Source organism: Danaus plexippus, chromosome 25 (assembly GCF_018135715.1).
Source record: "Danaus plexippus chromosome 25, MEX_DaPlex, whole genome shotgun sequence".
Lineage (NCBI taxonomy): Eukaryota > Metazoa > Arthropoda > Insecta > Lepidoptera > Nymphalidae > Danaus > Danaus plexippus.
Window position 1 is genome coordinate 4878946 of NC_083553.1, and position 14456 is coordinate 4893401.

General features: G+C 32.4%; 3 protein-coding genes across 3 annotated transcripts; 2 read left to right on the forward strand and 1 right to left on the reverse strand.

Annotated features, from left to right (window-relative positions):
- The first annotated feature begins 716 nt into the window (after positions 1 to 716).
- Positions 717 to 10478, forward strand: LOC116775033 (EARP and GARP complex-interacting protein 1). Its single transcript, XM_032667818.2, has 9 exons — positions 717 to 883; positions 1075 to 1209; positions 5384 to 5530; positions 6252 to 6338; positions 6563 to 6751; positions 7671 to 7795; positions 8360 to 8461; positions 8884 to 9012; positions 9919 to 10478. Exons 1-9 carry the CDS (start codon positions 842 to 844, stop codon positions 10079 to 10081), a joined length of 1119 nt encoding a protein of 372 aa, XP_032523709.1. The 5' UTR covers positions 717 to 841; the 3' UTR covers positions 10082 to 10478.
- LOC116775031 (RNA-binding protein pno1) lies at positions 10205 to 11960 on the reverse strand. The gene is made up of 3 exons (XM_032667816.2): positions 11613 to 11960; positions 11004 to 11166; positions 10205 to 10566 (listed from the first exon to the last, which is right to left on the reverse strand). Exons 1-3 carry the CDS (start codon positions 11837 to 11839, stop codon positions 10222 to 10224), a joined length of 735 nt encoding a protein of 244 aa, XP_032523707.2. The 5' UTR covers positions 11840 to 11960; the 3' UTR covers positions 10205 to 10221.
- A 110-nt stretch (positions 11961 to 12070) lies between these two features.
- LOC116775173 (NADH dehydrogenase [ubiquinone] 1 alpha subcomplex subunit 10, mitochondrial) lies at positions 12071 to 14393 on the forward strand. The gene is made up of 5 exons (XM_032668014.2): positions 12071 to 12229; positions 12301 to 13017; positions 13146 to 13319; positions 13587 to 13802; positions 14235 to 14393. The coding sequence occupies exons 2-5, from the start codon at positions 12313 to 12315 to the stop codon at positions 14337 to 14339; spliced, it is 1200 nt and encodes a 399-aa protein (XP_032523905.1). The 5' UTR covers positions 12071 to 12229; positions 12301 to 12312; the 3' UTR covers positions 14340 to 14393.
- The last annotated feature ends 63 nt before the right edge of the window (positions 14394 to 14456 follow it).

Consider the following 14456-nt stretch of genomic DNA (forward strand, 5'->3'; position numbering starts at 1 on the left):
TAATTCTTGTATTTGTCTATGCCTCAATATTCACATTGGCAGAATAAATATGCTATAGGTTTATTTCACTAATATTGACTCATTTTTATAATAATTTATAAGTTTGACAAAATTAATCCTTTAATAACCTCCTAGTAAATATTAAAATTTTTAATGATTGGCTATTTTTACTTTTTGTGAATTATAACATATAAAAGCCACGAATACCTTATTTTATTACTTATTTTATTATAATTGTTTGAGTTTGGAACAGCAAATAAAAAAAAAAGACTATCTTTCTAAGAAGTAAAGGTTGCATTGTATAATTTATTTTAGTCTATCGTTTATTAACAGCCAAAAAATATAATACTTTCTTAAACAAATTGGAATATAATTTTTATTTTTTGAAATAAAAGACGACAGATAATACAATCTCTATTATGTTTTCTTGGCAAATTATACGACTTTCGAGAAAACATTTTTTTATTAGTAAAGAAACGTGAAAAAAAAAAATTCGCTTATAAAAAGTTGTGCAAAACATTCCGTGGTATAATTTCATGTAATTTAGACCAATGAATATATTGAATAAATGAAAAAAAGTAATACTAAATATTCTTTTAATTTAGAATTATTTACCTATTAATAAAATTTTTCAATATACTACTATTGTAACTAGCCAAAATATCCAAAACGACCTCTTATCTTGACGTGAGCAGCTTGTTATGAAATGTGAATGACACTGTCAAGTGTCAGTGTAACAAATGGTTTTCAATATTAAGTTTGATCACAACAAATTTTTAATTCTAAAAAAGAAAAAGATTTATGTAGAAAACAGTATTAAATATATTTTGCAAAAATTCTAATGGAAGGAGGTAATTCCATTATATACGGACTTGAGCACCAGGTAATCACAATGTACGAATTAACTATAACTTTTGTTACTTTATAAAAGAAAAAAAACAAATAAGTGGCATATCGAATGCATTAATTTAAAAGCATTTTAAATGATATTTACAAATATAAATATGTCGTAAACGGCTGACAAAGTCAAATCATCGTCTGAGAAACACTGAAAAAATTTATAATATATTTCAGACTAGAGCTCTGTCACCTCAATATGGTGAGAGTGACGCGATAAGATTCCTCATAGGAACTCAAAGCCTTAAACCAAACAGTAACCAAGTTCATGTAGTTGAGCTCGAAGAAGACACAGGTGAACTACATACCAAGGTGAGTAGTTATTCTGAGATGCAACAACAATAATTTTATATTTAATATAAATAGTTCTTTATAAAAATGTTTATCGTGCTTTTATTATATTTTCTACATTACTATTTTCTTCTATTTCACATTATATATGTTTTACATTCAGTTGCATAAAATAAAGCATACCCTATCAATCTATACAATAGCTTGATTTAACTTGGAATATATTTTATGTTTATTACAATACATAACTTATGGTTATTTATTTATTTATTTATTTAAATAGGAAGCCAACGTTGTATACAATTTTAGTTCTTAGTCTTAATTAACACTAAATTATTTAATTTGTTACATGCATTAATTGTTCACCCCACTTATAGGCTAACTCGACATTCGCATGTACATGATATGTAATAAAATAACATTCTTTGCATGTTCACTAACGAACAAAAAAAATTGTAATAATAATAATAATCTAATAATAATCTTAAACAATAGCAAATGTGATACAGTTGAAAGCAACAATTGGTAAAAAATGAGGTACAAATAAAGTAAAACAATTACAAGCACTGACTTAAAGAAAAAGTAACGAGAACCAAAAAAAGAAAAAGTGTGATCACAAATCATAATCAAAACGCAATAATAATACTGGGCTGATAATAGAGTAGTAATAAAAAATTATGATAATACTAAGCCCAAAAACCAAGACATTCTTGCGCAGTATATTCCACAGAGACCTTACTTCGTAGAATTACTGAGACTAACCTCAAGTAGTCAGATAGCCTTTTGCTAGTCTTTTGAAAGGTAACAGAGAATGCTTGAAAATATCTAACCCAGCTCCTTTAAATACGTTATTATAAGTTAGAATCATTCTGTTGATGAGAGCATTACGGCCGATGTTAGTCCTAGCAAACCTTTCCCTGAACGTATGTTTATTCCTTATGTGGCTCCTTGAGTTATATTTTGGTATCGCCAATCCAACTCTCTCTAACAAATTTGCACTATCAAGATCACCCTTCACAATTCTGTGAAGAAAACATAAATCTATTAATTTTCTACGATTACACAGGGCAGGCGTATGGTAAAGATTTAACAAATCTTCGTATCTGTCATTCTGTCTTAAGACTTTATCTTTGTAGGCCAGGTGACGTAAGAACTTCTTCTGTACTCTCTCGATTCTGTCTCTATGTGTTTGATATTGCGGATTCCATACAACAGAACAATATTCCAGTTTACTGCGTATCAATGAGTTAAAGAGTGCAATTTTGGTTGAAGATTTTTTAAATTCCTTTGTGATTCTTATGATAAAACCTAATACTTTGAATGCGTTTGTAATAATATTATCAATATGCGGAATAAAGGTCAGTTTGTGGTCCAGTGTAACTCCTAGGTCGGATATTTGATGTAACCTCTTCAGTACGTTTTCTTTAATATTATAATCAAATATGAAATTTGATTCCTTTCTGCTAAAGGTAATAGCGTAGCATTTTAAATGGTTTAATTTTAATTTATTCTGGTCACACCATAATCCAAGCCTATCGACATCCATCTGCATATTCCTTGCGTCTTTAATGTCGTTTATCGTCTTATAGAGTTTGAGGTCATCGGCATACAATTGAAACTCACAATGCTTAAAACACTTAGCTATATCATTGACGAAAATTCCAAATAAAATAGGACCAAGAATAGAACCCTGAGGAACACCCGAGGTCGCAGTAAATGCATCTGATTGGTAACCTCCAATGACAACGTTCAAAGTACGCCCTGTTAAATATGATTCCAACCACCTTAAAAGATAATCATCGATGCCATAGTCGCTAAGTTTTTGAAGTAAAATATGATGGTCCACCAAATCAAAGGCCTTTTCCAGGTCCGTGTAAATGCAATCTATTCTCTCCGAGCTGTCCATAGCCTTTGATATATCGTCAACAAAAATTGCTAAATTAGACATAGTAGACCTTTTTTTAGTAAAGCCGTGTTGATTATCTATAATTGTAGACTTCATGTGCCACGTAAGTAGAGGGCTAATTAATGATTCAAAAATTTTTGAGAAGACAGATAGTAAACAGATTGGTCTGTAATTCTTTATGTCATTTTTATCACCACTTTTAAAAATTGGTACCACTCTTGCCTTTTTCCACAAGGAGGGGAATTCACCAAGAGATAGCGATTTGTTAAAAATTACATATAAAGGCTTTGCTAAAGGAACAGCACATCTTTTAATGAATAATGGAGGTATGTCATCAGGACCAGTTCCTTTAGCAATATCGAGACTTTTCAGCTCTTTTACAATGTCACTCTCAAGGATGTGTGTATTGTTCAAATGTGTGTTAAACATTGATCTTGTAATGGGGGTTGATGAAGTGGTTTTTAAATCGTTCGTAGCGTAAATATTAGAAAAATGTTTTGCAAATTGGTTACATATATCAGACCCATTTGTGAAAGAGCAACCATTCATTGTCATCAATGCCGGGTACTCACATCTGTTACCGCGCAGATTTTTGACGTACGAGTAAAAGTGTTTAGTGTTTAATTTAATATTGTCTTCCATCTCATTTAAATAATTTCTATAATCAGTGTCAATTAAAATTTCACATCTGTCTCTTAGTATTTCGTATTCAATTTTATCCATGGGATTGTGATATTTCTTAAACAGCAATCTATACTTATTCTTCTCTCTTAATCTTTTCTTTAAATTACTCGTGTACCATACAGGATAATTACTATTATTCTTCAGTCGCCCTTTTGGAATACATTGCTGGACTAAGTTGCCCAGGTGTGAATAAAATATTTCGGTCATTTCATCTACGTTGTCGCAATTAATAAGTAAAGTTTCCCAGTCAATGCCGGCAAGGAGTTCATTAATTTTTTCATAATCACCCTTTCTAAAGTTATACCTAACATTAGTATTCACTTCCAGCGTCGCTGGTTTATATTCTAGTTCAAGCTTAATCTGTAGAGGAGGATGAAACTTGTCAACCGAGCATGCTGAGAAGTTGCTTTCTGTTACTTCAACCTTTTTATTTGAACTGAAAATAAGATCTAATATCTTCCCGTATGCATTAGTTACAGAGTTATATTGCGAAAGAGACGTTAACCCCATAAAATCCTTAATTAGAGATATAACTGGACCACTATTGCATGGAAACATTTTATTATTGTTAAGATCTAGACTCCATTCTATGGACGGAATATGGAAATCCCCTAATACTAGGGTTCGTGATTGCTTGTTATTTGTTATTCTCTCAACATTTATTGTGAAACGTTCAAGAATGTCGTATTGTAGTGGTGATGGGATATATACTGCACATAGTGAAATAGTTTCCGACTCCAGTACTAAATTAACCCAAATATCTTCACAATTAGTTTCCCAAGAATTAACCCTGTAAGATTTATATTTTTTTAAGACTGCTATCAAAACTCCTCCGCCCTCCTTTTTCTTAGAAGCGCATGATTCACGATCTCTGCGAAATATATTATATCGCGCATCGAACAACTCGTTGTCCGATATTCCGCTATTGAGCCACGTTTCAGTGAAAACTAATACATCAAAATCAGACTTAAGCGTTGCTAAGTAAACGTCTTTGGTTTTCGTTTTTAGTCCCCTAACATTCTGATAGAATATTTTTATGGCATTAGCCATTTTGATTTTAATTTTCAAAAAAAAAAAAAAAGCACTGCGTAATATTTTCTTAACTTAAAAAAAAAATATATAGCAAAAATAATAATATAAGAAAATTAACTGTTACAATACAACTACAATGAAGAGAAAAAAAAAACAATTAAATAAACTTTAAGTTAAAGTGAGTAAGTCGTCCTTTGATTTAACTACAATTGCGTCACTGGATTCAGTGGATATTCACTGGATATCATAAATGTATGTATTTTTAACTTATATTTACATATAAGAATAAAATATCTGAAATCTAGACTAACTAAAAATATAATAAATTGTCTCTTTAATAGAAACCTAACTCTTGTCTATTTCCTGTAAGATTTGGTAAATAATTAGACAAATTAATCACTGTAAAGGATATTGTCACAAGAGTCCGAATTTACAGTGATTTATTGATTTTCAGTTTACGCAACATTCCATAGTTAATGTGATAATAAAAATTGCAATTATTTTAAAGTATTATTAGGTAAATGTCTCTGATATTATAAAATGTAACTTTTAAATATTTTATGAATATCCAAGGTATTTAAACATGACATTGGCGAAATATGGCACCTCCGCTGTTCCCCTCACGACGCGGCTACCCTCATTACAACACACAATTCATACAACTCGGATACAAGTCAATGTTCCATGGGCGTGTCCATATTTAGGCTCCCTACCACTGAGGTAAGTTAAATTAGTGTCGTTATGTATAAGGTTAAAATTATGGAAAATAATTCTAAGGTAACAAAATTTTGAAATACTGTTTGTTTTTTTTTTCAATAATTACAGAAAATATTTATATTGGTATATTTTGGTTCAAAAACTAAATCTAGCCTAAATAAAAAATATATATCATTGAAGCAGTTGATGTGTAAAATTTTTTAATTTATTGTCTGTGTTGTAAAATGTATGCTAATAAAATGGAAAGAAGAATACTGTCATCAAACATACTGTCCATAGATATAAAGGTATAAAAAAAATAGTGCACGGACTCCTTCGAGTGAAGAAGTGAAAGTTCGTAATGTGGAAACGAAAATAGGAGGAAGTAGAAATAAACTTTCAGTGAATTCTTTAAGACAAACTTTATAAACATTGCTCACAATTCACCCCACCCATTTACTCTCGCTCCTTCTCTTTCTATTTCCACTCCCAATTAGTTGTTACGTAAAATAAAATAAAAAAAATATTGCTTCTATATTTTCATACAATATATTATTACGTATTACCGTGTTTCCTATTGCTACTGCGGTATATTTTTCCCTTTCTAAGACACATGGCTGGTTAATTTCCAAGTCATGTTCAAAATGTCTTTCGAAATTTATTTTAATGGCTGTTAGAGCGACCTACGTAATTTCTTAATGTTCTTTAATGCTTAGGCATGCCTTACCACTATTTTCTATTCCAGGTTATTCCAAAGGATTTAGACGCCATGACCATACTGAATAATAGGAACGCTGAAGATATGGAACTCCTCAAAACGATGACTCCAGAGGTGAAATATTTACATAATGCTTCACTATTTCCGGTTGTTGTGAAAGTTGCGGAATTCTTATTAGAAAAAGATTTAAAGCAAAAAAAAAAATCTTAATATTTTGGCCGATGTTATTGCTGAAACATTTCCTAATAATTCCGTACTTTCACTGTTTATAGTATTATAGTACAAACCTGTATTTATCTGGAGAGAGTCACTAAAAGTATATTGATTTCGATATATAGAAACCGGAAGAGGAAATACGCTGTGCTGAATGGCATCCCATGGATATGAACAGGATTGGTATAGTATTGGACAATTACGTCAGCATTAGGGACACCAACACGGGAGAACAAGTGGGCCGAGTGGCACCGGAGGGCAGGAGTAGGCTCAAATTTAGCGGAGGAAAGTGGAGTCCACAAGTACAAAACCAGGTATGAATAAGACAAGCAAAATTATTAAGAATTTACTATAGTGAATTCAGATATAGCATATCAAAAAGTGGGCTTTAAAACTGGTGACACAATTTTTCTTACGAAAAAATGTACCTTAAGGTAATTACCGCAATTTGGTCCTCCCTTAAATGGGAACTAAACTTTCTTGATAATTACAAAATTATGTAAGTGATACAAAAAAATTAACACGGTTTATCACCTGGCTATGCCTATGTCCGTTACTCGAAGTTTCTCCAATAGTTCCATTCTAGCAGTCCATTGTTGGGAATTGTCTTTTTTTCTGAAGAAAATTAATCTTCCTCCTTAATAATATCGACAAAAGTATCTGAAACTTCAGGACGGTCGGCAATGGTTACGCGGAAAGAGTCAAAGACAAAAAATATCAGGATGGTGCCTCACGGCGGTCTCGGCTATACACACTCATAGTGGTCGTTGTAACTATCCAACATCTTAGTACTCGATCCTTACAACAGTATTTAATATCACACTCAAATAATAAGATGACAATGGATTATGAGGTCATGAGCCAATAGGTTAGACTTGTGTACTTCGTTTGACGTCTGTCCATAGCATAATGGCCGTCCTCACTCTCAGTCACAATAGCCACCCTATTCGGTACTGGCCGCTCGTAATTTTTATGAAACAAATCGACTGAATTGCTTATTAGGTATAAATATATATATATATTGTATCTTTTTCTAAAAGCTCTAACTACGGTTAATCTTAACATATTCCAGTAAAACTCATATTTACCGATACGAGTTTGTATGAATAACACAATGCGGAATTCTTAATTATTTACTTATTCACCTAACCTTACATAACATAACTTTTTGGACATTTACCATCAAAAATGGCCGCAGTTGGAGCTTTTACAGTAACATGTATATCACACCAGTTCGCAGTACTCCAAGACACGCATATAAAATGCTTCGATACACGGACCGACTGTTCCAAGGCCGCTTGGAACATTGACGGCGCACACAGACAGCTGGCCAGAGACCTAGACTTTAATCCTAATAGGTAAGCTTTTTCTAAATAACTTTTTTTTGTCGTATATATAACAGCAATTTTTTAATAAAATACACGAGACGTTGTGAAAATTTTTTAAATTTTCAGCCATCGCAAATTATATCACTGACATACAAAGTATGAATACAATATCATTTTAGTTTTAAATTATTTTTGATTATTTATTTTTGGGATCGATGCATTCATTTATATATGAGAACTTTAACTCAAAATAGCTTTAAATTTTTAACTTATCTTACATTTTAGAAATAAAAATATAAGTCAAATATACAACAATTAAAAAATCGAATTGAGAAACTTCCTAATTTTGAACTCGGTTAAAAATATATATTTTCATTTTGCACTCTAATAACTCCACACCAAGTTAAACTAAACAGACAATCACCATTTTGTCATACCTTCATTGCTGCTATTATGAGGGTAGGATGATAAATAGAGAAATTTGTACTGTCTGTATTGAGTTGGACATGCAAACCCACGGTATTGTATATAGCTTACAAGCCACTACATTATTAAACCGGACTCCTCATATAAACACAGTCATATTTAATTCAGACAGTTCCATTTGGCGAGCGCCGGTGATGACGCAGCATTGAACATTTGGGACTATAGGAACGGGAAGGAACCGATATTCACTAGGACTGACCATTCACATTGGTGAGCTGTTATTGTCTGTGGTAGACGGGCCTGAGAGAATTAAACTAATATTTTCGGATTACTACGCGCTATTTTATTATTTATATACATAGTCCGACGTTTCGGTTGTGGAATTCAGCTCTCCGGCTAGCTGAGATCAAATAGAGTTAGTAAGGTAGGCCATGGAAGGGAGTATTTATTTGTCGAGTCAGACGTTTTCGAATGTACCGAGCCTTGGGACATTTAACGCTGGAAAACACGAGCGCACAAAACAATTCCGTTCACCTGGACTCGAAACATTCCGCTTTTCTGAGTTCACCCTTGGAACAGAATCAGCCATCAGCTCTAATAAACTTAAATTTCAATTCAAAGCTACCGGAAAGAACAATTATGCTGGCAGAACGAACTTTAAATAAGAAAAACGTGGTAATTCTTTACTCCAGGGTGTGGACAGTCCGTTACAACACATACCATGAACAGCTTTTATTGACCGGAAGCTCAGACGCCCGCGCCCTCCTCACGTCCGCGGCGGGCGTGTGTGACGATGAAGAGGGTCTCAGGATTAGCCAGGTGTAAGTACATATACGTACTCACGATAACTAGACATAACCAAAAAATATACATTTAATGTTAAAAAAGGTAAGACCTACCACCTAAAGCTTGAATATTGTGCTGTAAAAATGCTATATCAGTTGGAAACCTTAACCTCTTTGAATTATAACGCATAATTCCTTCTCATGATCCTATTACGCCTATAGTCAAAAAACTCTTGAAAGACCTCCTGCAAATATCCATAGACAATTACCATCAAGACTACAACTCCCACTGTGATTTTTCCTTATCCACTGACATTGTGTTGTCATATAAGTGATGTCCCGAATAGTTAAATTCACGAAACCCTGTTTGGTTAGTCCACTATAATACACACACGACATTGGCGAAACCTATAAGGAAACGCCAATAACTAGAAGAGAGAGAGAGAGAAATATATATAAAGATAGAGAGGGGGGGAGAGAGAGAATAGTTAAATACTAATAATATTTTACCCCATTCGTATTTATAAACTTGATTTAGAAATATGACATCAACACGTTTTTTTTATCTCACCCTTACATAAATACAATTTAATGTACGCAAAGGTTTGATTATAAAAATAAACCGTTCCTAACCTGATACAGTCCGCGACTCGGAATCGGTTACACGAACGTGTTGTATCAGCTTAGAAATATCAATGCGAATAAATCTCATATCGCTATATAAAATACAACTGAAATTACGTTATTCAGGCAGAAACTTTCAATACACCGAGTCACATTACCACGTTCATGTAATTCTGATGCTTGAAATATTTACTAATTACCCTTAAACCCAGTACTTGTCCGTATAAATGTACAATGAACACACTTATATTCGAAAAATACTTTTTTTAATACGTTGCAATATATACACGCTATATTTGTGTAAATCCCTGTGTCTAGGCTAGAAGATGGCGTCTTACAATCCTACGAACAACACGAGGACTCGGTGTATTGTGCTGAATGGAGCGCCGCGGAGCCCTGGAGCTTCGCCTCACTCAGCTACGACGCCAGGCTCGTTATATCAAGAGTGCCCTTACATTTTAAATATAAGATACTGTTGTAATGTCCCATAAAATATATTACCATTAATTTGATATCACTTTAATTTAAAACTACTATGTGAAATTTTTAGTGTTTACATTCCAAAAAAATCAAACATTAATAAATATAAATAAAAGCCTTAATATAAATATAATTTGTTTACTAAAATCTCTCCGCGACCCTTTTGGCAACATTCCTTAGATTCCCGTAAACTTTGGATGGCGGCGAGCCCATTATCAAGTTACAAATGGCTCTTCTTGCAAGCGCTATATTCTGGAAACTTCCCAATATATGAATTTTGGAGTCGGCCAATACTATCCTGGTCTTAGTCACATTCTCTATAGTGAACTTTGTCCGTCCCGCCTTACCGGCCAGCCTGCCGATAGCCCTTCCCAAATGATCACCTTGCAATGTTTTCACATCCTTAATTTCAAATGATTCAACGAATAAATCATCCAATCTGAGTAAGGCTAGTGCATCATCAACTTCAAAACCATATATAAAAGCCTGAAAACGGTAAAAAAAATCTAAATAAGGTCTAGAAAAGTCTGAAATAATATTACTTAAAATTAAAAAAAAAAATTGTCTATGATCAAAATAAACAAATTAATATAAATTTAATTTAATACAAAGGTATATAGAATTTCTGTTAAGAACATGGTACATATGATTGATTATATTGTTAACGTTATAGCAAGAATAAACAAACTGATGATTGCTTCAGTGCATAGTGTAATAAAAATTTAAAAAAATATATATAGAACGATTATTCATCAATGGTCACAAATTAAGTAAAATAACTTAATCTGAATTGGTACGCAATATACAAAAAGTAAGTTCCTAATCCTACTATTAAAATTTTTGATATATATTTTCTTCATTGAATCAACAATCATATATATAAAGATTAAAACAAGTAAATTTTCTAACAATTTTTGTATTACCTTAACAAAATCAGCGGCTTTCTGTAGATTAGCAATGTCTTTTGTTTCCGGCCCAACTCTGATCTCGACGTTGCGAGTTTTTGTATTAAAACGGACTTGTAACAATAAGTGTTCTACTATAGGCGTGAATATTTTTAACCAATTCTCTCTTAAAGGTGTATATCTGTAATAAAACAATGATTTTGGTATTATAATGACTTTCATATAAAAATAATATTAATATCTTTACTTTTAAATTAAATTTGATTTAAGTGAGCTTAATTTGATTTAAGTGAGCTTAATATTTTAAGTATAATAACTTTTTGATATTCATAGACCATAAGTTATTAAAAAAATTATTTATTCTGTATGAGATTCAGACTTTCGATGTAAAAGTGTACTATAGGTATTAATTAGTAATATTAATATATGATATTTAGGCAAAAATTCCAATATTGTGAATAAATTATATTTTTTCTTCAATCAAATCTTCATTTAAAGTAAGGTTTATGGCAAGCAAAGTTGAGGATTGGATCAAGTATTATTTAATGATAGTAATTTTTAACATCTGAATGCATTTATCAGAACCAAAAAGTTGTAACACCAAACAAAAATATTTTTAGGTTATACCTATGTGCTGGCACAGCTATTTTTCTCATATTTACTTTACTTTCGTTTGGTTCATTGCTCTTCTTCAATTTCTTTCCCTTCCGACGTTTAGGTTTCGATTGAGATGTAACTTGTTCCACGTCCATACCTTCGCCAGATTCAGATACGGCTTTCCGCTTAACATTTTTTAATTTTATAGGGTTTTTGGCGGGCAAAAATTCTTCCACATTTATATTCTCCACTTCCATATTTGATTTTTATAAAGTACACTTAAAATAACATTTATCAAAGTATCAGTTATTGTAATTATTATTGATGTTTGTAATAACACAACACATGGCTCTAATACGCCATCGATGAAAAAGGTTCTGTCAAAAATGACATTAAGTAATGTGAGTAATTTTATATGCCAGATTCTAAATAGTGACCACATCTAAAATAAAAAAAAACTATAGTTCTTATTATTATTTATAATAATTTAATTTAATTAAAAAGTATTACAGTATTTCAGTTTGAAATAAATCAAAAAATTTTAATTAATAAAAAAACTGAACGCTAATGTCAAAAAAACCTATGGACATTGGAGATGTTATGTCACATCTTTTAAGCGATTCTATTTTATTATGAAGTAAATTAAGGTAAGAAAAGAAGAATATCTTAAAGTTTATAACCATTACATTAATTTTCTATATATTTCCCTGTTTTTCAGCCTGAGTTAAATATGGCGACCTTTATTAGAACTACGTTTGTGAAGGTGATCACCCCTGTTCACGGTGGAAAAATCGCCGGATGTACCATTATTCAGAACAGGAGCATAATGGGCAAGGCTCTTCGAGAGTCTCTGCCGCCTCGACCCCCTAAACCCGCACCATTCGACTATGTCAACAAAGACTACACCTGGTTACGTAGCTTATTCGATCGTACCACCCATAGATTTGATGAAAATACGAAGGTTTTAGTAGTTGAAGGGCCAGTAGCTGCAGGAAAAACTGAATTCGCAGCCGCTCTCGCTGAGGATCTTGGTATGAAACATTTTCCAGAGGCCAACATGGATATTCACTACATAAGACCAAATGGTGTCGACCTTCGTATCTTTGATAAAGATATTCCAGAAGACACCAGAACCTTTGACCATGTGAACTTCAACTGTCATCCTAATCACCGTCTGGCTGGAAATTTCCAGATCATGATGTACATGGCCCGGTACGGCCAGTACATTGATGCTCTGGCTCATCTTCTTAATACCGGCCAAGGAGTTGTCCTTGAAAGGTCACCATACTCTGATTTTGTGTTCCTAGAAGCTATGTTCTCCCAAAAATATGTCAGCAGAGGCATCAAGTCTGTTTATTACGAGCTCAGAGCCAATACCATCGAGGAACTCATGAGACCACATCTGGTTATATATCTAGATGTGCCAGTTGACAAAGTAAGAACATTATTTGAAACAATACCTTGTAACTAGTCTAATCTTATGATCAAAGACATTCAAAATATATTTCTGTCAAATTAAATTATTTCAAAACACCTAATATTAATAATGTTCATATATTTCAGGTAAGCGAAGCTATCAAGAAACGTGGGCTCAAACATGAAGTTGATGGTAAAGCCTTAACACCTGCATTCCTCACCGAGATGGAGCATCAATATAAGAACAAATATCTGAGGGACATTGCTACTCATGCTGAACTTTTAGTTTACGACTGGACTGGCGGTGGTGATGTCGAAGTGGTATGTTCGGGAAAGCCAAGCTATTTAATCCTTACAGACTACACTAGTCAATTGAGATTAAAAACCCAATTTCATTGTCCAAATTGGTTGTTACCAAAACTTATTGCATAATATACTAAATGATTGGTTATCTTTGAGTTAATTCAAATTAATTATAGGCTTATTTTTAAAATACATACGCCTGTATCTAGTATAAATCAAAAGTGGTGATGAAAAAAAAGACTTAGTCTTGATTTTAAAATTCATACAAATAATTTTATGTGAAAGGTTGTTGAAGACATTGAACGTCTGGACTTTGACAAGTACACCGAGAGAGAGGAGCCCAAGATGAAGGACTGGAGACTCCCGAGGGAGGTTGAGTGGGCCGACCAGCGGCAAATATTCACCAACAACAAACACTACCTCATGAACCTCTTCAACATACCAAGGACCGATGTACCCGAATTGATCACACAGGCCGATGACGGTTACATGAGGGATAAGGTAATAGTTATATGTGTAAAAAGGTTTTATTCTTGTTACAAAGGGATATAATTATTACAATACATAGAATTCTCTACTCAGAGAGCAAAAATTTAAACACGAATCTGATACCTTCTTTATATATATAATATAATTTTTTTAATGACTGCCAGCCAGCAACTTTAATAATTATCTTGCATCGTGTTTTAATTGATATTGACTCATTTATGTTTTGAATAGCACAATATTCTACAAGTTCAGAGACAAATTTTTAAAATGATTCATTAAAATTTATATATATATATATATTTCAAAAATATAAAAATACAAATCTTAATTATTATTCAATTACTAACGACGGATAAAAAGTATTATTAATAGCAGGGATTATTGTTTTACTTACTATTTTATGCGTGAATAGCAATAGATAAAGATATTTAATTTTCTTTGAAGGTAATCTACGACCATCCGGCCTTCCAATACACGGAGGGCTACACCCCGAATGACAAGGGACTGCTTCTCAAGAACAAAGTCCCCAAATACCATGAATTTGTCTAAATTATAATTAATAATGTAGATTGTCTGATAATAAACTGTTGATAGTGGTGGAAATATTTTTCTTGAATTATTCGAAGTTCGATAAAAGTTTATTTTTTTTTTAAATTTATTTACCTT